This window comes from Daldinia vernicosa, assembly GCF_022497035.1.
Source record: "Daldinia vernicosa strain CBS 139.73 unplaced genomic scaffold F5Y00scaffold_52, whole genome shotgun sequence".
In the NCBI taxonomy this organism is placed as follows: domain Eukaryota; kingdom Fungi; phylum Ascomycota; class Sordariomycetes; order Xylariales; family Hypoxylaceae; genus Daldinia; species Daldinia vernicosa.
Window position 1 is genome coordinate 209,073 of NW_025953968.1, and position 26,987 is coordinate 236,059.

General features: G+C 47.4%; 9 protein-coding genes across 9 annotated transcripts; 5 read left to right on the forward strand and 4 right to left on the reverse strand.

Moving 5' to 3' along the window:
* Window positions 1–360: 360 nt before the first annotated feature.
* On the forward strand, window positions 361–2,381 carry F5Y00DRAFT_272696 (origin recognition complex subunit 5 C-terminus-domain-containing protein). The gene is made up of 2 exons (XM_048013031.1): window positions 361–1,194; window positions 1,263–2,381. Exons 1-2 carry the CDS (start codon window positions 667–669, stop codon window positions 2,214–2,216), a joined length of 1,482 nt encoding a protein of 493 aa, XP_047861719.1. The 5' UTR covers window positions 361–666; the 3' UTR covers window positions 2,217–2,381.
* A 108-nt stretch (window positions 2,382–2,489) lies between these two features.
* Window positions 2,490–5,036, reverse strand: F5Y00DRAFT_255099 (carbohydrate-binding module family 48; the record flags this gene model as incomplete). The annotated part of the gene is made up of 8 exons (XM_048010258.1): window positions 2,490–2,513; window positions 2,581–3,211; window positions 3,273–3,608; window positions 3,667–4,358; window positions 4,414–4,526; window positions 4,586–4,685; window positions 4,766–4,890; window positions 4,961–5,036. 8 exons carry the CDS (start codon window positions 5,034–5,036, stop codon window positions 2,490–2,492), a joined length of 2,097 nt encoding a protein of 698 aa, XP_047861720.1.
* A 743-nt stretch (window positions 5,037–5,779) lies between these two features.
* On the forward strand, window positions 5,780–8,400 carry F5Y00DRAFT_245669 (P-loop containing nucleoside triphosphate hydrolase protein). The gene is made up of 3 exons (XM_048008999.1): window positions 5,780–5,868; window positions 5,931–6,932; window positions 6,992–8,400. The coding sequence occupies exons 2-3, from the start codon at window positions 6,280–6,282 to the stop codon at window positions 8,121–8,123; spliced, it is 1,785 nt and encodes a 594-aa protein (XP_047861721.1). The 5' UTR covers window positions 5,780–5,868; window positions 5,931–6,279; the 3' UTR covers window positions 8,124–8,400.
* A 539-nt stretch (window positions 8,401–8,939) lies between these two features.
* F5Y00DRAFT_163318 (cytochrome c oxidase subunit IV) lies at window positions 8,940–10,031 on the reverse strand. The gene is made up of 3 exons (XM_048004731.1): window positions 9,650–10,031; window positions 9,240–9,433; window positions 8,940–9,183 (listed from the first exon to the last, which is right to left on the reverse strand). Exons 1-3 carry the CDS (start codon window positions 9,882–9,884, stop codon window positions 9,091–9,093), a joined length of 522 nt encoding a protein of 173 aa, XP_047861722.1. The 5' UTR covers window positions 9,885–10,031; the 3' UTR covers window positions 8,940–9,090.
* A 352-nt stretch (window positions 10,032–10,383) lies between these two features.
* On the reverse strand, window positions 10,384–11,132 carry F5Y00DRAFT_245672 (uncharacterized protein). Its single transcript, XM_048009000.1, has 2 exons — window positions 10,854–11,132; window positions 10,384–10,792 (listed from the first exon to the last, which is right to left on the reverse strand). The coding sequence occupies exons 1-2, from the start codon at window positions 10,915–10,917 to the stop codon at window positions 10,641–10,643; spliced, it is 216 nt and encodes a 71-aa protein (XP_047861723.1). The 5' UTR covers window positions 10,918–11,132; the 3' UTR covers window positions 10,384–10,640.
* A 169-nt stretch (window positions 11,133–11,301) lies between these two features.
* Window positions 11,302–18,192, forward strand: F5Y00DRAFT_272700 (Mus7/MMS22 family-domain-containing protein). The gene is made up of 6 exons (XM_048013032.1): window positions 11,302–16,016; window positions 16,066–16,238; window positions 16,292–16,462; window positions 16,512–16,646; window positions 16,696–16,876; window positions 16,927–18,192. Exons 1-6 carry the CDS (start codon window positions 11,393–11,395, stop codon window positions 18,159–18,161), a joined length of 6,519 nt encoding a protein of 2,172 aa, XP_047861724.1. The 5' UTR covers window positions 11,302–11,392; the 3' UTR covers window positions 18,162–18,192.
* A 266-nt stretch (window positions 18,193–18,458) lies between these two features.
* Window positions 18,459–22,029, forward strand: F5Y00DRAFT_245675 (AAA-domain-containing protein). Its single transcript, XM_048009001.1, has one exon. The coding sequence runs from the start codon at window positions 18,506–18,508 to the stop codon at window positions 21,635–21,637; it is 3,132 nt and encodes a 1,043-aa protein (XP_047861725.1). The 5' UTR covers window positions 18,459–18,505; the 3' UTR covers window positions 21,638–22,029.
* Window positions 22,030–22,326: 297 nt separating this feature from the next.
* Window positions 22,327–23,852, forward strand: F5Y00DRAFT_272703 (uncharacterized protein; the record flags this gene model as incomplete). The annotated part of the gene is made up of 2 exons (XM_048013033.1): window positions 22,327–22,409; window positions 22,547–23,852. The coding sequence occupies 2 exons, from the start codon at window positions 22,327–22,329 to the stop codon at window positions 23,496–23,498; spliced, it is 1,035 nt and encodes a 344-aa protein (XP_047861726.1). The 3' UTR covers window positions 23,499–23,852.
* An 833-nt stretch (window positions 23,853–24,685) lies between these two features.
* On the reverse strand, window positions 24,686–26,289 carry F5Y00DRAFT_245679 (uncharacterized protein). Its single transcript, XM_048009002.1, has one exon. It carries the CDS (start codon window positions 25,639–25,641, stop codon window positions 24,826–24,828), a length of 816 nt encoding a protein of 271 aa, XP_047861727.1. The 5' UTR covers window positions 25,642–26,289; the 3' UTR covers window positions 24,686–24,825.
* Between the last annotated feature and the right edge of the window lie 698 nt (window positions 26,290–26,987).

Genomic DNA, 26,987 nt, shown 5'->3' on the forward strand with positions numbered 1-26,987 from the left:
CTCCGAGGTCCTTACGAATATTTACTATATTCGACATTTCACATTGAGTACACAAGCTAGGTAGACTTTCATGAGGAAACAGGGCTGACAGAAAATGACGAATCATCAAGTTTAAGCCAAACAGAACACACTACCTATCCTTGATAGCGCTACATGCACGGCATCTTTTAGTCTTTAAGCTTTAATTATGATAGTAGGGAAGATGCAGCGCGCATGTCATCTTGTACGCATCTGTATATATGTTTGTCAGTATCTGGTATGGCTTACGTTAGATACGTATCGTATGTCACAATATATTCTTATTAAAAGGAAGGGATCTAAAGTCGTGTCGGAAATGATTAAAGGGATAGATAGGTAGGACTTGACGTTATGTAATCCCGTTATATCAGGCCATTAAGATGCATGTGCTGACTTAATACCTATTTCTATCCCGACTTCCCCTACAATATGCACTGCAGCCTTGGCACGCTAAACTCGAATTTCTTTTACCTCAAAGGACCTAGTAGCTGCATATACTTCATCTTTACATATACCGTTTAATGTACGGATATAATTCGAGATACTAGACCGCGCCTCTCGAGATAATTCAAAGCTCTATACGAAAGCATTGTCTCACACCAACGCGAGAGAAACCAACTTTCGTATCCACAAAATCTAACCTGAACAATGGCCAACATCTTCGAGCTCCCAGACGACCTCCTCGCCGCCCTCATCGAGAGCTTCCCCTGCCGCGACGCCCAAATCAGAGCTCTAGCAACGCTACTCTACCCCCGAGCCGCGCCATGCCGCAACCTAATCATCCACGGCACAGAAGCAACAGGCAAGAGCGCCGTCACAGCGCGTCTGCTCGAAGCCTTATCTTCGGCTTCTTCTTCTTCTTCCAGCGGAAACGACGCTCCTCCGCTGTTCAACCACGCCGTCGTGAAGTCCGTTGAATGCGTCACGGCTCGGCATCTATACGAGCGAGCTGTCGCGCTGGTGGGCGATGCTCTGCGATGGGAGGGAAGGACGGCGACGACGACGATTGGACGCTGCGAGACGGTTGCTGCGTTGACGGTCGAGCTTACCAAGATGCTGAAGTACGACCAGCCCCAAGAGAGAGACTCGAGGTTCGTGCTGGTATTCGATGGTATCGATCGCCAGAGGGAGGCGCCGCCAACCCTGTTGCCCGCTCTAGCCAGGCTCTCCGAGATCGTACGTCACCTCCTATATCCACGTATACACACACGTCTTTCCAAACTCCAAGCTAACACCTTCACCAGATCCCCAACCTAACAACAATATTCATCCTCACCGCCCCCTCCCCCTCCCTCCTCCGCGTCTCCTCCGTCCCGCAGCTGTACTTCCCCCCGTACACGAAATCCGAATACATAACCATCCTCTCGCGCCCACCGTACCTCCCCCCCCCGCTCCCGAACACCACACCCCAAGAAACAACCGACCTCTGGGCGCGCTTCGCAGCCGCCGTCCACGACGCGCTAGCCAAACCCGCGTCGCGCTCCCTCCCCGGCCTCGCGCGTTCCTGCGCCGCCCTATGGCCTCGATTCACCGCCCCAGTCGCCGCGGGCACCCACCGCGCTCGGGAATTCACGAAGCTGCTCGTCGCCGCGCGAGCTTACTTCCAAGACGAAGCGGTCCTCGAGCCCGGCATCACCCTTGCCAAAGGGCCTATTTCTATTTCCACCGCTACGAAGACCGGAGAGAAGGAAGCACGCAGCAGCAGCAAGGACCTAGCCGCGCTTCTTCCGCCCACAGCTCGCCTCCTTCTAATCGCCGCCTACCTCGCCTCGCACAACGCGCCCCGCCACGACCAGACCATCTTCAGCACCTGGCACTCTGGACGGCGGCGTCGGGGCGGGGGTGGTATCGCGCACCACATTACGAAGAAAGCCAAGCATAGGAAGATCGCGCGCAAGCTATTAGGTCCCAGCGCCTTCGTGCTAGAGCGCATGGTTGCTATCTACGCTGCGACACGGCAGGAGTGGCTCAACGATGAGAATGATGGACCAGAAAACCAGCCTACTGTTGACGGGGACGTCGGCATGGCGATTGCGACACTGGCTAGCTTGCGCCTGCTTATTCGTGTCGGAGGAGCGGGCGGCGCGGGGGATACGATGGATCGTGGTGGAAAGTGGAGAGTAGGTGTTGGGTGGGAAGTAGTACGAGGCGTTGGGCGGAGCATGGGGGTTGAGGTTGAGGAATGGCTTGTCGAGTAAAGAGGAACGAAGAACGAGAGAGATATAATGCTTTAACAAGTTGGAATACTACACACGTTATGATACCCTTTTGTTATATACATCGTTGTAGTTCTTCCAAAACAATAGTAATTTTGATCTATATGGCTGTGATCTACCAATCATGAATATAAAATGTCCTCGACATATTGCCTCAATACCTTCGTAACCAGCCTACACTTCCGCTAAATTGCTGTTTCGCCTCGCTTTTTCACAATCAAACATACCGAATCCTAGCTGTTAGATTCGGTTCAATCAAGAGTTTTCCAGGGCCAGGACCTATTGTATCAATTAGCTTCCATCGTGTACTCGTTCAGGTAATTTTCATCCGGCCGGGGGGGCTTACTAGGGCAGTACGGCAGGGAATGTATATATGAGTCCAGTTTGCGCGGCCATTCCACTCCATCGGGGTGGTGAAGAACCGGGCATTGTGATCGTTGCGTTCGAAACCGCCGACTTCCTTTGTATCCGAGTCGAGCACAATCTTGTATGTACCTGGAACATCTACGCCGATTCTATAGTCGGCAAAGCTCTGGGTGGGGTGGAAGTTAAAGATAAAAACGCAACCAGCGCGTTCAAATACGATGACCTTGTCGCTCTCGTTCTTAAGGCTGATGTACGCTTGCGGTGCGTGTAGCCAGCCATAGTGATCTTCAGTCAAGTTCATCTGACGATCGAACTCGTTGAGGTCCTGATAGCGGAGGAGATTGTCTTCGGTCAGATTAAGCTGGCGCCTCGCATACCAGAACGAGTTCTGATTGCCCTCACGTGGGAAGTCAAGCCATTCTGGGTGACCGAATTCGTTACCCTCGAAATTAAGATAACCCTCGCCACCCAACGAGTGTGTCAACAGTCTGATCATCTTGTGCAGCGCCATACCTCGGGAAATGACGGGGGTTAGAGGTGAAAGCTTTGACATGTTAGTGTACAGTTCCGCGTCGCACAGGTGCATGAGCAAGGTCTTGTCGCCCACGAGACTAGAATCGATAGGGGTCAGTTGGTCATTCCTTGTTAAGGGATATTACTAGTAATACGTACGCTTGATCATGGCTCTCACAATACGCGATGGTCTTCTCGCCGTGTCGCCTGTTAGTGAGAGTCCAGCAGATGCCGGATATGTCCCAGTCTTCGTCTTTCTTCTCTTTCAGAATTTTAATCCACATGTCTGGAATAGCCATCGCTAATCGGTAGTCGAACCCAACACCGCCAAGTGACAACGGTAAGCAGAGAGCTGGCATACCAGAGACGTCTTCCGCAACAGTAATAGTCTCGGGGTAAAGGTCGTGAAGCATTTCATTGGCGATCATTAGATAGACGACAGCTTCTTCGTCGACATCCGGGCCAAAATATTCATGATACCCGCCAGAGAATCCCCTATAAATCAACTATTAGCATTAAGTCGTCCGTATAGTCATACCAAGTGCAATCTTACGTTCCAATGCCGTGATGATGATATAACATGCTGGTGACACCATCAAAACGGAACCCGTCGAACTGGTATTCGTCCATCCAAAATCTCAGATTACTGAGCAGAAATCTTAAGACCTCATGGCTACCATAATTGAAAAGTCTCGAATCCCACAGCTCATGCCTACCCCTTCCACCCTCGTGGAAGTATAGGTGATCCGAGCCATCAAATTCGTTTAGACCATCAAGCACATTCTTCGAAGCGTGGCTGTGCACGACGTCGAGGAGGACAACCAAACCTAGGCCGTGAGCAGTATCGACCAGTTCTTTGAGATCCTCGGGCGTGCCATACCGACTGCTCGCAGCGAAGAAGTTATTCACCTGATAGCCGAAGCTAGCGTAATAGGCATGTTCCATGATGGCCATGAGTTGGATAACGTTGTACCCTAGGCTTTTTATTCTCGGTAACATACTCTTGGTGAATTCCTTGTATGTTGTGACTCGCTGCTCGGGCGAGGAGATACCCACATGCGCTTCATAGATGCGAGCGCTTGCTGGCTTCTTCGGCCTCGTATTCTTAAATACGTACTTCTCAGACTCGGGAGGGTTCCAGAAGCGGGCATCGTAGGCAGGTGAGACGGAGAGATCCTGGGTAACATATTTAATCCAAGCTGGCAGTCGATCAATTCGCTCGTGGGACGGCGTCGTCATGGAAATCTATCGTCCAGCTTTAGTATATGTAGAGCCTAGCTGACTGAATAAAGCTGTATACCTTTATCTTAGAGTTGTGAGGGATAGCTGGTTGTCCGTTCACAGCTGGTACAGTGATTTCCCATACACCAAAAGCATTCTTCTTCATAGGGTGAGAGCCTCTGTTCCATCCATCTAACGGTATCAAGTCAGTGCGACAGTTTAGAATGTAGGCTAGGAGGACTGGCGCTCACTGAAGTCTCCAATCAAGAAAGCTTCAATAGCGTTCGGTGCCCATTCTCGATATATAATATTGTTATCCTTATCAACATTGAAGCCGAAGATCTCGGTACCCTAAGTTTGAGAGAAGTGTATGTATTAGTCTGAATCTTGAAAGTGGGTTGATGCCCAATGTGATAATAGTAAAAACCAACCTTGGAAAACTTCTTAAGCCCGCCCTCGGTTTCGTCAATCTTTTTGATCCAATCTTGAGCTTTGGAGTATCTTCGCTTTAGAGCGTCCTGAAAAGGTGATAACCAAGGATCTAACTGAATGACACCTATGAACTATACTGTTAACTGACAACCCTATAAAAGTGACATAATACTAGGATTAAAAAGAAGTCGCACCAGTGCCGTCGTTGGGTATCCCTGGGGCAGCTCCAGAGCCGAGGCTATTTGCAGAATTGTCGGATACGGCAGTCATCTTGTTAACCGTTACTCTTGATCTTGATTTTGAGAAACGGAAAGGAAGAAGACGTTTGAAGTTGAAGAGTTGTAAAGCGCAAGAAGGCATGGAATTGAATTAGTAGGGCCTGTTAGTTAAGGTTAGCTTGAGACAAGCTCCCCCGCCAAACAAGCTTAGGTATGTACTATGATGAAAGGGAGCTAAGCTAAGAACAAGTTTAACCTAGGAAGTCGTGCCTGTTTCTTTCTGATTGTTGCTTTAACTATTTCTCTCCAGTACCTAAAGAACCTAGAGGAAGAAAACATACATATTTAAGGAGTCAACCGCGCTACTTAAATTCCCAACACACCGAGGTCGTATCCTCTCATTAGGTAGGTTAGGTATTCAATTGCTATCGCAAAATTGATTCCCTAGATGAGGAGAAGAAAAAAAAAAAAAAACCAAAAAAACCTCCAGCCCAATAATCATGTCGAATGACGTCGAGGGGGCAATTGTTGCACCAGTAGATAACTTGTGTGTACAATGGTTGTGGATCTATGTCTGCTATATGGATCCATCAATCCATGTCTAGAACTTCTAGCTCTCCGCTTTTCCTCTGCCCAGTTTAAGACGATTGGTATTTTTCAGTAATGAAGTAGTATGTTGGGCTGAAAAAATGGATTTCGTAGATGAAGCGTAAATGCCATGTCATCAAATCTGTCAAATAAAGTCTAGGGAGTTTATAGTTGTTCGAACGACTTTAAAAAATATAGAACTTGATACGTCAATAGGTACACTACTGTAGGTACCTAATGTTATTTCTTTCAAGTTGGAAGCTCTTGCGGGCTGGCGGGGCATTACTCGCATAGAGGTACCCAAAATCTCCAAGCTTTTAGTAGCAACCCCGCTAACCCGCTAACCCGCCAATTTTAGCTTAGGCCTAAGCCCCGCATTACATAATTGCGTTCCCTTCAAGTCCGTATGTTGGATCAATCATCGCTGATGGATCTCACTTCAATAACGCGTCCGATACAGGAGCAACGCCATCTAGGCGTGATATCGAATTTAGTCTTTATCGGTTTCGAAGGCGAATAGCACCTTAGGTACGATACATAATACGTATCATAGTCGCATTCTACTTTAATAATTTTCTTGGCTCGAAATATACAATACATACCGTGCCTATCCTTTCAAGACACATGTACGCCCTCATGCGGACTATAACGTTAAAACCCTAGAAATAACTACTATCCATTGGAGGACCACCTCTACCAGCGCCAATATGAGGTCGGTCCTCGCAAGGCGTCGCATATTGCCACTTTCCGTCTTTCCAAGAACCCATTATCGAGCCCTGTCGACCACCACCGCCTTTCGTATTGCGAGACGCAGCTCGGAGTTTAACTCGGGCTTTACGAGTAGCTATGATCCAAACGAAGAAGGGCGCGGTCCTATGTTCTCTAAGAACACATTTGGAGTGCCTCAATTCTACCCCCGGGACCTCAAGAAACGAGTCGACGAATATGTAGTCGGACAAGACCGAGCGAAGAAGACGATATCTTCCGTCATCTTCAACCATTACCAGAACGTACGGCGGCGACAACATCAAGAGGAGCAGGAGAGAAAGAGAGATGAGAAGCTTATGCGGCAGGCTATTGCCCGCGATCGTAATGCGAGAGAGAGGGAGCTTCACCCTGTCGAAGGTTGGCCTAATCTAGAATCAATGACTCGACGGTATCGCGCTGACGATATATCCGAAGATGAGTATCCGGGCCACAATGATTCTATACAGAATATGCCTCAGGCATGGCAACATGCTGAGCAGAAGGATGATTTCTATATACCCGAAGATGCTAGTCGAACACCAGGTGTAAAGATTGATAAAAGTAATTTGCTACTATTAGGCCCAACTGGTGTTGGGAAAACCTACATACTTGAGTAAGTGTCCACTTGTTGCTAGTATGCATGTACCGTACGTCTTAGTTAACCCTTAGAAGAACATTGAGCAAGACGATTAACGTCCCCTTTACGATATGCGACTGCAACTCCTTCACCCAAGCCGGTTACATAGGCCAGGATGTCGAGACGTGTATCGAGAGATTATTAATAGAGTCCAACTACGACGTGCGAGCTACAGAGCAAGGGATAGTAGTCCTCGACGAATTTGACAAGATTGCCAAACGCGAGACAATAAATGGGAGAGATGTAGGCGGCGAGGGTGTTCAACAAGCGTTGCTAAAGTTGGTCGAGGGGACCAAGGTTACTATTAATGTCAAAGACAATCGCTCGTCATCTTCATCGCGTTCGGCAAGCCCGATCACTACCAATTATACCGGTCCCGGATCCTCGAATTCTACTTCAGGTCCTCAACCGACGCTACCTGCTGCTGGAAAGGTAGATCAATATACAATCGACACGAGCAACATATTGTTCGTCATGTGCGGGGCTTTCGTCGGTCTCGACAAAGTGATACTGAACCGAGTATCCAAGTCCAGCATGGGCTTCGGTTCCGAGCTCCGTAGTCGGCATACCTCCGGAAGCAAAGCGGACCTGCCGCCGGCATTATTCAATCACCTTCCCCACCGCCCTCCGAACGGTGATGATACCGCGAATCTAACGGCCTTGGACCTCGCGACGTCCGAGGACCTACAAGGTTTCGGATTCATTCCCGAACTGATCGGACGTGTGCACAACATCGTCGCACTATCCCCGCTGTCGCGATCAGATCTTCTCAGAATTCTAACGGAACCGCGCAACTCACTAGTCGCACAGTACACAGCACTGTTCGAAACGTACCCTTCGAACCTTTTCTTTACCCAGAAAGCATTGCAGGCCATCGCGGAACGCGCGGAAAAAGCGCAGACGGGCGCGCGAGGTCTCAAGATGGAGATGGAGCGCGTGTTGGCCGAGGCTATGTTCGACGCGCCCACGCACTACGTCCTGGTCACCGAGAAAGCCGTACGCGGCGAAGAGAAAGTCGGCTACTGGGGTAAAGACGGCAGGCTCGAAGTCGAGAGGCTGATACGCGAGGAAGATGGCCTGGCCGGTGTCCCGGGGCAAGAAGCTCGCGGCAGGGAGATCGTGAGCAGTCTCGGCGACTATCGCGAAGCCGGCCAGAGCGGCGCTTGAAGGACGCGATAGTTAATCGAAATTGTTAAGTATTTGCCTCATTGCGAAGGGGTTTGTTTGGGATAGGTACTTGGCGTGGTGTTGATAAGGGAATGGGGGTTTTCATGACTTCGGGCGTAGGTATTCAGCATAGTCGTCTTACATTGGGCGGGACGGTGTTAGGGTGTGCGATGGAAATAGGTATATTATATAAGGTAACTCAAGAGGTCGCCGAAGCAGCTTTACGTATACCTCGATTACGAATTTATATGGATAATGAATGCATGGATACCTTGTATTCGATCTGAGTAACGACTGTGTCCTGTGGTACGTGTGCGTATGTACCTAATGTATATGTCTGATCGTCTAAACTTATACTCTGTGGCGGTATGGATATCTAATCAAATGGTTATGCAAACGCGTATTTATGGCTGGCTTACGGATTACTTCAAACGGGCGGGCGCCTCATTATCACGGGTTTGTATTGCGTTCATTGATACTCGTGCTAATCCTTCTGCTGAAGAGCTCACTTAAATTATTAATTTCAATAGTGAATTACATATGTTAACGAACATGAAAGCGTGGGATAGCACCGTTTGGTAGTAGAGCACAAGCAGTATAGCACTTAACGAGATAGTTAGAGGATTTATAGAACGGCATAGAAGGTTTGTTTTCCTCTTGTACATATTTACAACGTTGGACGTGGTCTAGTCGACCAACCTGCTTCTCCTAGGCACGGGAACCGGATCCCAGCTGGAAATAAAATCGGTGTCTCTGATGTTACTGCTCGAGCTTGCGATTGTCAAACTGCTTTTGCTTCGGATAGCCAATGCGCCCCCCGCCGCCTACTACTCCGTCCCACTCTAGTTACTTGTAATTTTGTATATGGAAGTTAATGCCTTGCACCGCGGTTCTATACGGACAAACGGAAAGATTTTTGGAGACCAGAGTAGGTAGGTTTGGTAGGTATTAAATAGGTAGGCTAGGTCTAATCACGGGTAGTGGTTGGCGGCGACTGAACCATGCCTGGGCCGCTGTAGCCTTCGGACGAGATACCGGTAAGAGGCTCGGCACGTTGTTTCTGTTATATGTTAGCTTATGGAACCCTTTGCGAATAAATATTGAGATCCGTCTCACCTTGAGGTACTCGTTGGAAGCCTCCTGCCATTCCTTGGTCATGGTGCTAGGAGCTTCACCGCCGAAGGCGCGTATTGTGGCGAAAATAACGAAGCTAGCGAACAGGCCGAGTGCGGTGTATAGAGCGACCTTGCGTCCCTCATCGGCGGGGGGTGCAGCGCGAGGACCGTGGGCACCGAAGGCGATCCAGTAGGCTGTTGAGGGGTGTCAGTCCGTGATGTCTTCAAATACGTGAATCGTGAATGGTTAAATCAAGCCGTGCGGCTCCACTCTTCATTCCGGAACGTTGTATATGGAAATGCACCCCAATCCCCAATCCTAATAGCCCAACAGTGAAGCAACATGTTTTGAAGCCCAACTCGGGACTCAATGGTGTTGTATCGAAGAATCGCAAATGTTATGTTACATACCAGCCTTCTTCTCTTGAATGGTGAGGTCTGCCCAGTTCTCCTTCATGCGGTCTCGCAGGGCCATCCACAGCTCGGCTTGCTCAGTCTGAGGCAAACCTTCCCATCGCTTCTCGATGTTGGCTAGAGTCGGGTTCGAGATGGCGTGCGTGGAGGCGGCAGCGCGGGGGACCATAGTCGTCGTTCTGCTGGCCCGGAGGGCGCCGCGCAGGAGGGAGGTTGTGGGTGTGCGCATCATTGTGATTTACGTCTTGAAGGAGAAGAAAAAAATTGAAGACAAAAAAATTAAACGATGCCGTTTGAGTCGGTCGGGAGAGCGGAGATGTGGGCCAATTGAGGCGGTCGCGAGGGCCTGCTGGACGATGAGTGGGATCGCGGGAAGGTTCTGAACGACGGATGTTGTTGGAGCTTTCGTTTTTTGGGGCTGGATTCAATTGAGAGTCTTTTTTTCGATCGAGGTTCAGTGGTCGTATGATGTGGTGGAGCCAATGGAGGAGCTGTTTTTGATGCCTCAGCAGCCTTAGGCAAGCTTTTACACTTGCAAATTCCAAGCTCTAAGCCCAAAAGCTGCTAGGGTCCTTACGGCTAAAGTTCGGACCAAGGTAAACATGTATGGATGATAAGGTACGACGTCACACAAGGATCCGGGGAACAGACACTGTACTTCTCTATCCACACTGTTATGTATTGTACAGGACATGGGTGAAAGATTTGTGTATGATGTATTATCAAACAGCAACTATTGAATCTATTCATTATATATGGCTCTCGATATATTGTAATTATCTCAGTAAGAAGATACCTGTTTAAGCTATAGACGTGATCTTAAAAAGCTTCTATATCCATTCTTATGGATGTTGTAGGCTGTCAAGGATGAAAATGTGGTATAACTAACATCCGGAGTATTTGTCAATTGCTATTATTTAACCATCTATACCTCACAAGAGGTTATAGAAATTATTCGATATACTAGGTATCCAATGATTAAACATAGCTAGCGGTTGTATAAAGTGTCTGTCTTGGGCGTTTTCTGTTGTGTGCTGTCTTTGACTTCGGTCACTTTATCTAACTGCTGGTTATCCTTTGCCAGGCGCTGCAGTGTTTTCTCTTGTTGTTCCTTGAAAGCAGGATCTAGAACATAATAAGCTAAATAAGAGGTTCAGTATCGTCACAGGTGCACTGTAAAGGAGCTATGGCCAATTCATACCGTTCCAAACTCCAAAGGCTACAGCAAGACCAACGGGAAGAGCGGCGCGAGTGAATGAACTCATATTCTTCTTGGAATGAGCATGTATATTCTCGGGGGTATAAAGGTTGGAGGTGTCTTTTGAAGTGATAACGTTTGGTGTAATAATTGACTTAGTGTTGAGGAAATATTGTCAGATGTCAAAGAAAATCGATTGTGTTGATTATGGCATATCTTCAATGGTTACACAGTATCCCGAAATACCGGAATACCGGGACCTTATCAGGATATGCAGTAAAGAATCAAGTGGTGGCAGGGTGGGTAACCAAACTTTAGGTTGAAAGTTACAGGTCACTTTTAGATAAGTACCTAGGTACTTAGGTACATACCTTAGCCTGCCCCACCAGTCGCCAAATGCATGTACCTTTTACGCGTGTAAGTGTACCTTATTTGACGCGTTGAGAGTCTTCATTATTGGCAATGTCTGCCTAATTTATATATCCACGTAACATGATTGACTTTCCCTTCGTTTCAATGTAGGGAAATGCATCTCGGACTCAATGGCGAAATGGAAGGAGCTTGGAGAGGTGCCAGATTCGGACGACGAAAGTGGTTTCGATAGTAGTCAAGAATCTGAACATGAATCTGAACATGACCTCCCACTGCAGCAAAGTGGCGTTGGCGTTGGCGTTGGTATCTTAGATGAACCTGTCGCGGAGGGTCCAGCACTTGAAGATCAGAATGTTTGGGATATACCCTCATCATCTCAAGTCTCTAAAAAGGAACATAACGTAAATCGCAGTCCACCTCGACCGCAATTACCACAAGCGCCCTCCGATCTAGCAACGATTCATTATCCCGATTCATCCCCTCTTTCGTCGCTGCCACCCCTTGAGCCTAGGGGTGACCCAGAGGATTCAAACCAAACCGTCGAGACTAGCAGAGCCGAGTTAAATGAGACTCAAGTATCCGAAGTAGTTCCTCCCAGTTCGCCTAAGCAATTCGTCAATGCAATCTTCGAGGTAGATGTTCCGGACGAGGGCGAAGAGGATTTGATACAAGAAGCAATTCGGCCCGGGCGATCGCTGAGACCGCGGAAACCGATCCAAGAGCACCCTTACTTGCTAGAGAGTGCACAATATAGCAAGACCCTCAAATCACATGGCGTGCGACCCTTGCGTGTGCAAATCGAGGAGGCGGCAAGAAGAAGAAGGGAAGAGGAGGATTCTCAAGAACAAGATTATGAGGACGAAAGCCAATCTACTGCCAGAGAGCTGGCCCAGGAGGATTCGGGGGATAGTCAAATAGTCCAATCCCAACATCCCGATCTACCTGATCCGCCCGATGCACCTGGGGATACCGATATGGAAGAGCTATCAACAGTCAGAAGCCCATCTCCTCTCTCTGGACGCAGAGGTGCTGAGCCCAATGTTTTATTTGGGAGTTCGCAGGATGATGACGAACTTCCAGATCCAGCTGACACGGCCAAATGGAAGTTAGGAAAGAGATCAACCATGGCCGCTAAGAGACAGGCTTCACCTAAAGCCTCTGGGAAACGAAAGCTGCCGAGGTTGCACCAGCCTGTCAGGTTTGCGAGGGCCGTTTCGCCACGAGCGCAAGCTGATAGTGTATTTAATGTTCCACCATCACCGCCGCAAACGAGTCCAAATTTCACGACCCGCACGCCAGCCATTAACACAGAACGCTTTCAACCTGTCACAACGCTTACACCAAATCGAAGCAGTACGATATCGTCTAGGAGCCAAAGTCCTGCACCGATAGATGGGAGCAATGGTTTGATTGACCTCACCATGGTAGAAGACGACGACGAGGTTGGTAGCGGGGAAGACGCGGAGTCTAATGGCGATTCCGAGAGCGATACTGAAATGGTACGAGTCGCAATGAGGAGAAAGATGCGTGGCGTATTGCCTGCTTCTTGGCTCCGACTTGATCAGCCAGGCACGCGCCGGAAACCCCCCCAGGATATTCCGCAACGGAGCCCCGGTCGCTCACCGGAACGGACTCAGAGAAAAGGTGTAGCTCAACGTCGGCAGATCTCGCCTCGGCCTGGCGCTGATGCGGCATTGTTCCTTGATTCGGACGATGATGATATGACTTTACAAGCTGATGATCTTCACGAGTTTGGCAGCGACAATAATAATAACATCCCTATCTTTGAAGATGACGCTGGCTCTGTTATCGAAGATGACTCGATCGACTATATGCTCTCTGGGAATAAGAGGACCCGCATGGATACCGATGGATTGGAACGACCCAAAAAACGGAGAAAAAATCAGCAACCAACATTTAAAGGGCATCTAGGCCAGCAAAAGCGGCAACAGAGGATCACCGGGCTGCTGAGTAGGACAAAGAGTACGACTCGACCGAATGCTAAGAGACGTGATACGGAGAATAATCCAGGTGGAAGACGCCACACGAAAGGGCTTAGTAGAGCAGTAACTAGATCTACGCCGCCGCCCCAGCTCAGTATTCTGGATGTTGTCGAACCGAATGCGCCCCCTTTTATTCGCATAGCTGCTCGAACAGCGAATAGAAGATCCGACAAAGGTAAATCAAGCCCATCGAAGAAACACATTGCAATGGGAACACGCGAGGATAATATTGATGCTACCAGCATCCTGCGAGACTGGAAAAGGGGTCGTATCAAGCCAAAGATTACCACCAGCGCTTCGACTAGGTCTCAAATTGAGTTACCGAAGCCCCTTCGTTCTCTCTCTCATAATTCTGTTACCCAACCCCCAAAGGTGATATCCAAACCGCGTACTCGTGTTATACCCTCAGGCCGCTTTTCGCAGCCTCGGCGAATGGTCAAACAGGCGAGCATTGACAACTTTATGACCATCGAAACGGAAACATCATCGGAAACATCATCCATGCATACTCGATTGGACCATGAAAACTCTTTGCCGAAGCGTTCTCAACTTGGCCGAATCAAGTCCCTCAACGCAGCTTCACGGCCTGCACAACTTGAAGCAGTGGGCGAACAGATCGGGCGGCACGCTTTCCATGCACGGAAGAGAGCTCTCGACGCACTATATAGAAAGTCACGTAGGGAACTACCCACGCCAGCGCGTATTGGGCTCGAACGGCTTATAGGTCAAAATTTATCTTCTGAAAGCTCCAATAAGCATACTGGAGATTCGTTGTCTGGTGGCAGTCCCGGAAGACTTCAACCTGTAGCAGGACGAAAGCGTTTAAAGTTCCGGAAACATTTCCAGCCTCAACATGTGGATACTACTGCACCTCAATATGCACATGCTAATGATCCTCTGCCTCGTGAAGTGAGTCCGATAAGTCCTATTGTCGAAGTGGTACAGGCCTCGGAATCCACTGGCAAATTATTAGGACTTGGTCCATTCGGCACGCATTATACCCAGCATTTCGAGATATTCCCGCTTGAGCTTGGTGTTTTCTTCCATGAGAGTACAGTCCTCGGGAGCGGTCGGCTGGTCAAGGCACTGGACGAAAAGTCTCGTGATAGCTTTTATCGCCCGAGGGGCCGTGCTATATTCGTTCTCGGTGAGAAGACACTACAGTGGGGTCAGTGGGATGCCCAAACTTCATCAGAATTAGGCATTGTCTTGGACTGGATAGTAGAATATCTCTATTCGGAGTCTCCTGACCTTAGTTGGGGTACAACTCCGGTACAAGCTGCAGACTTTGTACTGGAATATCTTCAGGACCATATAAGCTTCTCAGATGAGGAGAGCGAGAAACATTTCGCGGGTCGGGCTTTGGAAATACTGCAGACCTTTGCACAACGCTTAGAGATTCTGCCGCTCCAGTCTCAAGATCGGGCTCGGCCACTGATAGATGTGATGAGCCGCTGTCTGGTCATCTCATTTCAAATCTTGCGAATATGTCATAGTCTCAGCCAGCTATCAGAGACATTTCAACTTGAAGATGTACTAGGCAAAATGGCCAAAAGGGCAGCTCGTGAATTACTTGCGAGAGAGCTGGCAGATATACGGAACCTGTACTATGATTTACAACGCATGCCCTTCCGTGAAAGAGGTATTCGGAACGAGCAATATTCGGTGATCTGCTGGGTCATACTCATTCGAGTACTTGAAGAGTCTCGTATTCCGAGGTCTGGGTTTTGGGATATCGTCTCTTCTGTCATCTCAAGCACAGATCTGAACTCCGTCAACGATGCGCATACTTTTGAGCGTATCTGGTATGATCTGTTCACTTTACTCCCCCTTGGCGAATTTGACAGTTCTGGGGTCATTATTCCGGGTATCAGGCATACTACCCCGTTAGAGGGTTGGGTCTTGCCGCAAAAATTAGTCAGACGAGTTTTCCAGCTATATGAGAGTAATTCCCGACAAGCACCCAGTTTTAATGATTATTGTCGAGGAGTCGTCAGTCGTTGCCACTATCTTGTGGAACAATGGGGTTGGCGAAAGTCTAATGGTATAATAGGGACAATCTTCGATTTCTTTGCTGCTCGAGGTCTCTCTCATCTGAGGAATGAGGAAGTGTACAAATCACCAGAATTCCTGGAGCATCTGGCAGGATCTCCGTCGCTTGTTATCGTACCGGAAGATCGATGCTTTCATATTTTCCTGAAGCTCCTGGCACTATCTATCAAGCGGCTTGAGAATCACGGCTTGACAAAAGATGCTAGAAATATGTTGGCAAGGGTTCTACCGAATCATAATCGGCAGTATGAGAAGGAGAAAGATATACATGAGAGTGAATTGGCTGCACTGAGGAATCACCATGATCTTCTCTGCACACTTTACTGGGCCGCACCGCCAAGTTTGCGGCCTTCTGTACAGACGATCGAAAAACTGATAATACCTGGTATTTCTCACAAAGAAGCATGCTTGATCGGTTTACGAGCCTGGTGCCAACTATCACGATTCGTGATCTCTTCGGAAGAGGACATTAACGGTTACAAACCGTTTGCTGATTGGCAGAAAAATATTTTTCAACAAGTAATGGAACAGTACCTGTCGGCCGAATCGGATATTCAACAGCAACTCTTAAATATGTCTAAAGATGCTTCGAGAAATATAAGTCGAGATATGGTCAACGCAGTCGTGAAGCTGAACAGGAAGGGCGCAATGGATGTAATACACTTCTCGATGAAGGGATTCTTGAGTGTCATTCGGCTCGCCCCGACGCTTGGTGCCGTTTCTTTTGCGTTGAATCATTGTATGTCAATAATTTGTATACCTGAATAACTTTTACTAACTTTCTCAAGATCAATTGGACCAGGTTTTTACTCGTTTCCCATTCTCGTCAGCAGACTTCGACTGGAGTAGCTTGCGGGCTGCCCTGGATATCGTCGAATACTACGTTACTCGAATTGAAGAGTTCTTCAGCCAAGGCCCGGTCCCGGCTGATCACTCATGGCATGGAGAAGATGCTATTATGGTAAATTTTTTTCCCCTTGAGTATCTGATTCCCACTTTTTGACACCTTCTTAGCTTCTTGAACGTAAAATGGCCATCCCTTTCGTTTCAATGACTCGTGCTATTGTTGGTATGAAGTTCAAAGACGTTGGGCTTGGTCCGACGAGTGATCGCTCCATATGCATGGAACAGGCCATATTACTTTCCGGGCGGCTGGCAGCTCGGCTAATTCACGCCCGACTTTTGGTGAGTATATTTGACACAATGTATGCGTTACGAGCTAACATATATGTAGCATGTCTCCCAATTCTTTACGTCCGGAAAGTATAGCTTATTCCAGACTATGCCAAAGGCTATTGATTCCCCTTCAAGGAAATATCACGCTCTCTTCCTAGCCATGCTAATTGAGCAGGACGTGGACGATTTCAAGGTATGGTTCTCCTGTACGTCGTAATTAGGCTTCGCTAACTATGTTTAAGGATCTGGGTGGCTCGACTCTAGAACTCTTCCTAAGGGAACTCGTGAAACCTTGGAAATTTCTGGCCTATGAGAACCGTCTTGCTCTCGCAATCAAACGTCATGGCGATCCATATTTGAAGGATGCGGTTATAGAAAGTGGAAATAACCCTGACTACAATTCAAATATTGCATTATTCAGCTGTAAGTATTATCCTAGTAAGTCATGAAATCCACTGCTAATGCCTGGTTAGATGCCGTTGCCATGATGCGTAAGACGTTACGGTTTGCGGAAACAAGCCGAAAACAGCAACTACAATCGCAGTTCTCAAAGTCTCTAAAGAGTACGATGGATCAGATAAAACTTGATCTAAAGTCGGTCACGTTAGACTCGCCGGAGCACACGGATTATATCGAGTTTGTTCGGTCAATCGTCACAGTGATTAGATCGCAGGACCTCTGCCCTGTGGACTCATATTTCTACCAGATCAGCCGGGAATATTCTCCCTCCAGCCAAGACCCGCGCCTACAAATAGCAGGCATACTATCGTGGGGCCTCAAGCTAGAAGAAGGAGATAACAAGGCAATCCCCGGGCTCTTCTATCTCCTGTTCCCCAACTATAAGCTGGCACTCGCCAATGGTAAACTCGGAAATGAAAGAGCCATCCTTCAACAGGGGATGGGGAATCTTTACGTCTCTTCCTTCATACTGAGTAAAATGCTCCCAGCAATCATCAAAACTGCATTTCAAGTCCCTATAGGATGGATAATACTAGACACTTATGTTAGTGCATTTGAAGCACTACTTGCAGCGCCCTGTATCTACAGAGAAATGGGTAAGGAGGGAATGAGTGGGCTTCTAGTCGTCTTGAAGATCGTCTTAGCCGGCATTGGACAGCTCCAGACCCTCGATGCTACCGCATTACACGACGAGTATATTTACACACTTATCCAAACCATACATCTTCTCAACTTGCTCTCGCCGTCATTGACGGCATTTTTAATCAATGAGCCGACTTCCGAGATAGCAGTCGATATTACAGAAACAGTTGAGAGTTTTACAAATTTTACACGAGAAGCTGGAAAATACGTTTCCAATCTTCTCAATAACCAGAGTTACGGGGCATCTTTAGACATACAGGGCCCAGTTACTATGGATTCGAATAGATTTTTTCAAGGTCTCCGAGGACAGGGGGTCGGTTTCTCAGTAGAGCCTGAGGAACACATCACGAGATTCGCAAATCACATGGTACGAGATATCAACGAGAATTGGGTGTCGAACGGTTCGACTATCAGTGTAAAGGGGCCATCTAGAGCGCAGGGGCATACATCGACGCAGTCCGGACAGGGGACTCTGGTACCGAGGTGGGACTCGAGGAGGCTGATACAAGCTCTTAATAAAGAGCTTCAGGAGTGGAATTATGCTAACGATTTGGCGGCGGCGACTTCAAGACTCGCTGTGTTGCCACTTGACGAATTTCTATTCTAGTATAAATGTATCTAGCGTGGCGTTGGGGCGGGGGATAATAGCCTCGGACGTTAAAGAAATGAATTATTTTTTTTTGGATTATTACAATGTAATGTCGTAGAAAAGGGAATAATACCATGTGATGTCAATAGGGGTAGGTACCAGGTAGCAGATGTCTATGTACAAGGTACCTAGGTAGGTGACAAGGTACAAGGTACATGGTACGTACTACTATGGGGCGCAACGCTTGGGCCACGGCAAATTCCGAAGTTTTCTACGTCAGCCAACATCGAATTTCCAATCGCCCTTTTTACAATATCGCAAGCTATGCATTCGCCTGCTCATGCTGAGCGCCAATTCTCCGAATGCATACTCGTTCGCTACGTGCCTTTCGCTTAGCGGCACTTAGCTTACAGAAACCTCCATTAGCGACATATCCTAGTCGACTTTTCCACGTCTCTACCCCTGTCAGAGCTGTCGATGATGGTAATACCGGGCCCCGCGATGACGGAAGTAAACCCGAAAAGGAGAACGGAGCTGGAGAGAACGATAATGGGGACGAAAACTTATTCGGAGAGAATACTTCGACGACGGACGGGAAGAGTCAGGGTCGGAAGAGGCCCGGAAGTGGCTCCTTGAAGTCTCGTATTACACGCAATCGGAGACCTGAAGAGCTGCCCCCTGTCCATGTGCCCAAGTCGTTTCTTTCCAAGGCTATTAGTCGTTCTGGAGATACGGAGACGCATTCTGGACTTAGCAAGATTAGTGAGAGGGATGCGCGTATTATGCTGGAGGATGCATTATTCCATTCGCCAAAGGAGCGAATGCTGGATGCGCATCTCGCTTATTTAGTCGAAGCCACGACATGGACCGATGAGACCCTAGCTGAAGTTCGACAAATCCTAGACTCTAATCTAGATACGGACTTGATACAAAGAAAAGGGAATGTCTTAATTGCTGCCGCTTTCTGGGCCGCAGTCACGTCGGCTCGGACGATACACGGAAAGAAGGCGGTCGATCAGTTGCATGAGCAGAGTCCGGTTTCAAATTCGGGGGACCTACTCACAGCCCTCACATACGGAAGGCTATTTGCCACGGGAGAGGAGCTGCCACAGCTAAGCCATGCTAAACAAATAATTGACAATGCGTTGAACGACTCCCCTCTGGAAGCGTCCACGGTTAGCTGGTTTGAGGAGGAACTAATCGAGGATATTGTAGCCTCCGTCAACGCGGATATGTTAATACAAGCCCCAGAAAATGTCAAGCTCGCAGATTTACGACGGCCTATTACAATCATCAATACACCTGAAAGCTCGGGGTATTTTGTACCTCACGACATCTTATGCCACGTTGCTACTAAATTAGAAGCTGATGTCCTACATCTAAAGGCTTCTGACATTGCGTACATCGTTGGTAATTACCTTGGCCAAGATGCTGTAAGAGCGCCCGGCGCGATATCACAACTAGGATATAAGGCCGCGGAGAATAGCGGAAGATTAAAACAAAACCGCCCCGCTGAGGAAGCGGACGAATTCGAGGATGCCAGGTTGCCTTTCATCGTGCGTGATGACGGACGTAGGAAAGAGAGCAAGAATTACTTAGTGCTAATGGACGAATACTTAAACGGATCAACCCGAAAAAAAGACGACGATCTCTGGAAGGACCTCAAAGTGAACACGGTACTAGAAGAGCTTGTCCACTGCGCCGATTCCGAGCCTCCCGAGCAGAGGCCGCTCATCGTTCATATTAATGACTATAACGCTATCAATATGGATACGGCATGCGGTGCCATGATCATAGCCAAACTTCGAAAAACCGTGGATGCACTCTGGGCCGATGGTCGAAAAATCGTGCTAGTCGGGTCTTGTTCAACTAAGGGCGCGCCGAAGCCTTATATTAGCAACCTCAGAGAACTTGAAGCATCAGAGCGCGTGATTACTCTCCGTCCAGCCACAGAAGAATCTATAGCGCGGAGCGCACTGGCAAGCGGAATTATGTCCGGTCCCGCAAGCGTAATGGTAAACAAAATCATATCCGGAGTTAGCAGTGCGATGGCAAGACGAATCATGCTTGAGAACAAGCGCCAATATCTAGAAGCAAGGGATTTTATAAAAGAAAACGAGGAGAATCTTGTGAGAATATTATTATCCATGATTGAGCCTCCCTCCGAATCCCCAATAGCGACGACCGGGGAGATCAAGTTGAGTCAAATAGACTACAGAAAGCTACCAGAGTCATGGACGAAGAGCATTTTGCCTCTTAACGAAGTATATCGCATTGCAACCATGATGATTGGCTACTCTAAGGACCCGAGCGATGTATTTAGCATTGAATCCTTGGAACGAGTTGTCGACGTAGTCGAAAGGCATGAGAAGTTAAGAGACAGATACGCCAAGATTACAGCGGCAGGGGAAAAGAACCAGCGAAGAGAATCAAAAGAGTTTGTCGACGCACGAAAGCTCCTCTCTTCAGAAGAGAATCACGAAGAGGGGCTCGAGTCAGGTCTTGTGAATGCACAGGACATTCGCACTACATTTCAGGATGTCCATGCACCGAAGGAGACGATCGAGTCGGTTAAGATGCTTACCACACTTTCTCTAATCCGCCCCGAGGCTTTCTTCTATGGTGTCCTTGCTACGGATAGAATCCCGGGGTGCCTTTTATACGGACCTCCCGGTACAGGCAAGACGCTATTGGCGAAGGCGGTGGCTAAGGAGAGCGGAGCAAACATGATCGAGATCTCGGGTGCATCTATCAACAACAAGTTCGTCGGCGAAAGCGAGAAGAACGTGCGGGCCCTGTTCCGGTTAGCTAAGAAGAAGGAGCCGCTAGTAATCTTCATCGACGAAGCGGACGCGCTTCTCGGCGCCCGAGGCAGACGTGATTTAGGCTCCCGACGCGAGACAATCAACCAATTCCTACGCGAATGGGATGGGATGGACAAGACGAAGGCTTTCATCATGGTCGCAACGAACCGGCCGTTCGACTTAGACGAGGCTGTGCTCCGACGACTACCCCGTAAGCTACTAATCGACCTCCCGCTCGAGGCCGACCGCGCGGCAATCCTCCGAATCCACCTCAAAGACGAGGTCTTGGACGAAGAATCCGTCTCAATCGAAAACATCGCCAAGCGCACGCCTCTATACTCAGGCTCCGACCTCAAAAACGTGTGCGTGGCAGCGGCCATGGCGGCGGTAAAAGAGGAGCTGGAGCTGGAGAAGCAGCAGCAGCAGCAACAAGAAGAAGGCCAACCCGAGGCGAGTGTTGGCGAAGGCATGAAGAGGCGCGTGCTCGCGGCCCGGCACTTCGACAAGGCGCTGCAGGAGATCGGGGCTAGCGTGTCGGAGGACATGGCGACGCTGACGGCGATCCGCAAGTTCGACGAGAAGTATGGGGATGGCGGGGCTGCGAGGCATCGTAGGCGCAAGGGTATTGGGTTTGGGGTCGTGCCGGAGGCGGTGGATGCGTCGGAGGCTAGGGTTAGGAGTGGGAGGTGAAGGGGGGTGGTTGGTTGGCTGATAGGTAGGTAGGTCACTGCGGGTCGTGTATAGGCTTAGGTAGGCTATGGCTAGGGGCGAGGCTAGATGTTGTCTGTATATTACATAGGCAATATGCTGGCCTTACGATGGATCTAGTGTGTATATTGGATTACTGACAGCCTGGCTTTGTGCCCTTTACCCCTATTCTTCCCCATCTTGCGGTTTTAAGGTCCTGGTTCTTTCCCCCCTTCTGCTCCAGTTCATACTATTCCCTACTAACCTCTTCATGTGGCTTACCTTCAAGTTTTTCGTCCCACTGTTGGCAGCCCCTATCTTCCGGCCCGCTGCTTGTAGACCTCATGTCGTGTAACCCCAGAAGCAGCCTCATCTCTCCATCTCTGCTTCCACCCTATTTTGCGTATGCCTTATAAGCCGGGCGACTTGGGGGCCGCATATTTGACCTATCACCTCATGCCTTCGCCCATTCACATCTGTTGTTCGACATGACTTCCACCCTATTTTTTATGTACCTCCTGCACTGCGTCTTAAAGCGGCACTACGATCCTGTAGCGCTGAAGAGAAATATACCGCTTCTCCCACGTCTGAGTAGACCCCTTTTTCCTCCAGCAACTGCGCCGTCTCTCCAATCAAATCCTCCTATCGTTCTTCTAAACTTCTTGCCCCTTTAGCGAAGCTACATCGCCAAGATGCCGGACTACCTGAGCAACTTGAACCCCGATGCGTTGGGTATCGACGAATTTGCCTCTCGCCTCGATGAGTTGGACAACATGTATCCGATTGGCTAAGAAGAGCAAAACCTAGCTCTCGGCTCCAACATCGATTTCTCCCAGCTGCCTGATGCTACTGCAGCTGCCGTGGAACCGTGAGACTTTTTTTTTTTAGCACTTGCTAACAAAAAGGGTGAAGTGCTGAATATCAACCAAATGGTTCTCAGCTTCATGATGAGTCGGCCGGAAACCACCAATTTAAATTCGATTGTGCTACAACACTCTCAATACCTATGATCAGTGAACCGTACCTCAGACTCTCGATCACAAATCTGGAAGAACACGGAACCTTTGAAGCACCAAGAGAACCAGCTACTCGGCTGGAGCAAAGCCTACATCCCGGGAGCTGCAAAGCTGATCCAGTCACACCCGAGCATCATCCAGTTCTCGGACCTTCCAAGTTTTCATGCATCCAATGCAATACGTCGTTCGAAACCCATGCTGAGCTTAGTAACCATGCCTTGGTCTCACAGCATAACCCTGTTGCATGTTCGTGCGGAGAAAGGTTTTCGCGTCCTGATGCTCTAAACCGACACTGTAATTCCTTTCGCAAAGACAACCGTTCTTATCCGTGTAACTTCTGCAAGCGCCATCGCGGTAGGAAGGCGTTCGGTCGACGAGATCATCTTGTCCAACACCTTCGCGGCTATCACAAATTCGACCAGGAGGAAATTGACAAAAGTTGTCCCAAATATTTATTTAGTCGCCAAAGATACCATCAGATTCTAGTATGTCCTTATGCCGAATGTGAATATCATCGAGGCGAGGAGTTCAAAAGTTCCACCTGGTCTCGGTTTACCACCGACGCTCCTTTTAAGAACCAATCCGACTATAAACAGCACCTGAAAGACGTCCATGAGGATACCCCGTTCCCTTGCCACGTCGATGGGTGCGACCGGGTTGGCCGCAGAGGCTATATGCGTGAGAGGGATCTAATGAAACATTTAACCAGTCAACACCCAGATGCTGCCGAGTATTCACCGGCTCCTCGAGAGAAGACTGTATACGAATGCTGCGATTGCGGGAGGCGCTATACAAGCGCAACTGGATTTAAGTATCATCACTGCAGACCGGACTCCAAGGAGAACTAGGTAATTTACCTACCTAACTCTACCAAGCTCTCGCACGGCCGAGATTCGTGTGCCTTGCGGACGGGCGTGTTAACTCCCGAATGATCTCGAAAGTTTCCATTCTTCACTTGATCTCCATCGTCATGTTATCAATTATTTCCAGGTTACGATATTATCCACACCCTTATACTCCAGGTATATCGACGTTTGTTTTCACAATCTTGAGTTACATTTTTCAATAAGATGCACAGTCGCTGTTGCGGAGCGTCATGGAAATAGTTGAATGTAAATTTCCTATATACCTATGTTTCGTTTTGTCTTTTCTTCTTTTCTCTCGTTACATTTAACATTTACTATTTTCTATGCATACCGAACTGCTTTCTCATGTACGCGAATTATGATCTCTCTTACTCTTTGATGTCGCTCGTTAGTTTAGCTACTTATCGTACGAATAAAGCCTGTTATTCTTTTATAATTATGATATGCGTAATTTGTAGTCTTATAGTTTTGAAGTCTTTGGTTAAGTTGAGCTTACTCCATATCAGCCTTCTATTCAATAGTATCCGCTCTCTACATAGTAGGTAGAAATGACCTGATAGTCCCAGATACATAGATACATGACATAATCTATTCTTTTTTGATTTTGACCCCTATGACTTTGGCTCTTAAGCTAGAGAATTAGTTGCTGTTATAGATAAAGGTAAGTTTATGTCAGACATCAACCACGAAATATTTCTTATCTCCATATACAAATTCGGGCTTAATTCTAATGCTTCTTATCGGATATGCCTACTATTATAATTTCTATTACAATACCCAGGTCGTCATCTTTCACTCTTCATCCACAACTCGTATTATGTCAGGATATATACAAGAAGGGCTAGCCTAGAATAGGCGTAGATCTACGTCGTAGAGGTACGTATATAAGGGGCACTGCGCGCCTTCAAAAGAGGATAGAAAGTTAAAGCAGTAATAGATTCATACTACTACACGGCTACTACACAGTAGCTTCGCTGCTGCTTCTAACATTCACTCTACGTACCTAATGCATACATCAAGGGTCCTTAAGGGGGAGAGAGACACGGTGGAGTACCTTATAGATGTTTTGGATCAATCAAGTTACATGGATTTTGAGAAGTTGACCCGCCGCGCCTCCCTCGCAGTTGAGGACATAGAACCGCAGCAGCACAACCTAATTATTAATAAGAGCCGATTTATTCTTTACAGTATGCGGGTATTTAATATGGTGAAGCTACGTAGTATCCTCATGAGAAGCTGTGAATTTAATAAGCTAACTCTACCAAATCCAATACTCCAGCTAGACATCAACCACTAGCGATAGTCTTCTTCAGTAATAGCCACATTTATTAAACTTCATCCACATCTGCGTAATTTCGCAAGCTTCGGGATTCGAAAGACAAGGTGCATGAAGCCCCGGGTCTGTATCCCGCAAGATGATCTGGATTGAACAGTGCTTAGTGTGTTCGGGATCGAGGATATCGTCATCCAGTGGCTTCTGGGCGTGGAAAGCGGCATCGAATTTGCGCCACGAGTACGAACAATGGTACATGTGCCATGCCCAAGAGCCCCAAGCACCGTTATATTGGCCGCGGACCCAAGTGTCCCACGATAGCTCCTCCTCCGGCCGAGTCTCGTTGTTGGGGAAGAAGTGCCATTCGAAGATGCCCAAGAAGTCGTTTATTAGCTCGGCGTTGTAGCATTCGGGTCTCTGCCACGCCCAGGACATCGGGTCGAAAATGCAGCCGAGCGACTCGGCTTCTTTGATGGAGTGGCCGCAATGGCCGAACTCTTCGCCCGTCGGCTTGGAGGGTTTTACTTGTGCCGCGGGAGCCAACGCCGAAGCAGTCTCGAGGGTTGAGACTTTTTCTTGGATTTCGTTGAGGATAGAGTCTAGTCGCGCTGCGTTGGCGGAGCATACGGCGACGAGGGCCATCCCGAGGAAGATTGATAATATCGTAGGGATATAGAAGAATGGTGAACCCCATGGCCGCCGCCTCTTAGAGTAGGCGCCGAGGTCTTCGCAATCCAGCGACTGTGTATCGCTCTCACTTAGGAGACCTTCATATTGCTCTTTGTCTTGTATTTGCGACGTGCTCTGCCCCCTGGCTGGCACGCCGTTCGGCTTATTGACCGTGCTCGCCATTTAGGAGGAGATGAGCCTTCCACTGCACGAATATAATAGGTATTTCCCAGCAGGATGAAGATTATTGAGAAAAGGAGATGTAGCTAGGCGGAACTGACATAGCTAGCGTATAAAGCCTCTGGATGAATCGAAGGGGCCTATGATTTGTCAAACGCTTAGCAGCCGAAGTTGGACATGGTCTTATTCTCTATCCCCCCATAACCCTCGTGCCGGAAGAGGGGGAAATCCTCCGTGATGTTAGTCGAGGGCGACTTTCCGGTCTACCAACATGCAGCACGGAACCATGGTCTTATCACGACATATTACTAGTTTCCCTGCTTTACCGCACGTTCGATGAATATCCCATGACCCCATATCCGTTCCCAACTATGCCATCACGCTAAGATGTTCCCAAAATGTTGATCTCGCAATGAGTCCTTTGCTACCTGCCGGTTGTGAACGGCACTTCTTAGCGATGGTTAGGAGCAAAAGCGGCGATGTGGCCACCTGTGAGGCGCGGAATCATACCTAATGTTTGCTTGATAGCTCACATGCGCAGAGCTTACATGTAAGGTAGCCCCAGCGTCATAGATTCTAATAGTATGACTAAAATCCCGTGGTGGAGAGCGAGTCCGCGCAGGTAGTGGTGAGGCACAGCATTGATGCAGGTCGCAGAAAGCTTAGCCTTAAATCTCCAATATAACGCCAGAATCAAGAATGGAAACCCAAACCTAAGTCTATAAATTCCGATTGGTGCATTGGCAGTAAGGTGGATCACCCTTCTACGCGTATACCCTATAACGCGCCATATAATTTTTATTAATTAAAAAGATGTAATTGATTTATTTATTAATTTAATTTTTTATATAATAAGATTTTTTTATTATAATTATTAAAATATTTTTATATTATTAAATTTATTAATTTTTTTTTTTTAATAATATATAATTTTTAATTTAATTTTATACGATGGTTATTATTTATAACGTTAAAAGTAAACGGTTTATTTATAATATATTATAATATTATTAAATTAATTATTATTATATTAATTAATATATAAAAAATATATTAATTAAGGAAAATATTAATAAAATTTATTAAAAATTATTTAAAATTTAAGAAAATTATTTAATTTATTAAATTATTATTTAAAAAATTTTAAATTATATATTATTATATTTTAAATTTAAATTATTTATTTAATATTTTTTTTTATATAATAATATATATTTAAATTTTAAAAAAAATTAATATATTAATTTTTTATATTATTATTTTAAAATTAAAAATATTAAAAATTATATTATAAATTATAAATATTTAAATAATATTATAATTAAATTATTAAATAAATTATTTATTTA

Bases quoted from the DNA above. Each gene is read 5' to 3' on its own strand.
- F5Y00DRAFT_272696 (XM_048013031.1), top strand. From the start codon at position 667: ATGGCCAACATCTTCGAGCTCCCAGACGACCTCCTCGCCGCCCTCATC. The intron at 1,195-1,262 runs GTACGTCACCTC...CACCTTCACCAG, and splicing joins TAGCCAGGCTCTCCGAGATC to ATCCCCAACCTAACAACAAT.
- F5Y00DRAFT_245669 (XM_048008999.1), top strand. From the start codon at position 6,280: ATGAGGTCGGTCCTCGCAAGGCGTCGCATATTGCCACTTTCCGTCTTT. The intron at 6,933-6,991 runs GTAAGTGTCCAC...AACCCTTAGAAG, and splicing joins GGGAAAACCTACATACTTGA to AACATTGAGCAAGACGATTA.
- F5Y00DRAFT_163318 (XM_048004731.1), bottom strand. From the start codon at position 9,884: ATGATGCGCACACCCACAACCTCCCTCCTGCGCGGCGCCCTCCGGGCC. The intron at 9,434-9,649 runs GTATGTAACATA...ACCCCTCAACAG, and splicing joins CATTCAAGAGAAGAAGGCTG to CCTACTGGATCGCCTTCGGT. The intron at 9,184-9,239 runs GTGAGACGGATC...AACATATAACAG, and splicing joins CTTCCAACGAGTACCTCAAG to AAACAACGTGCCGAGCCTCT.
- F5Y00DRAFT_245672 (XM_048009000.1), bottom strand. From the start codon at position 10,917: ATGAGTTCATTCACTCGCGCCGCTCTTCCCGTTGGTCTTGCTGTAGCC. The intron at 10,793-10,853 runs GTATGAATTGGC...CCTCTTATTTAG, and splicing joins AGCCTTTGGAGTTTGGAACG to CTTATTATGTTCTAGATCCT.
- F5Y00DRAFT_272700 (XM_048013032.1), top strand. From the start codon at position 11,393: ATGGCGAAATGGAAGGAGCTTGGAGAGGTGCCAGATTCGGACGACGAA. The intron at 16,239-16,291 runs GTAAATTTTTTT...ACACCTTCTTAG, and splicing joins ATGGAGAAGATGCTATTATG to CTTCTTGAACGTAAAATGGC. The intron at 16,647-16,695 runs GTATGGTTCTCC...ACTATGTTTAAG, and splicing joins AGGACGTGGACGATTTCAAG to GATCTGGGTGGCTCGACTCT.
- F5Y00DRAFT_245675 (XM_048009001.1), top strand. From the start codon at position 18,506: ATGCATACTCGTTCGCTACGTGCCTTTCGCTTAGCGGCACTTAGCTTA.
- F5Y00DRAFT_245679 (XM_048009002.1), bottom strand. From the start codon at position 25,641: ATGGCGAGCACGGTCAATAAGCCGAACGGCGTGCCAGCCAGGGGGCAG.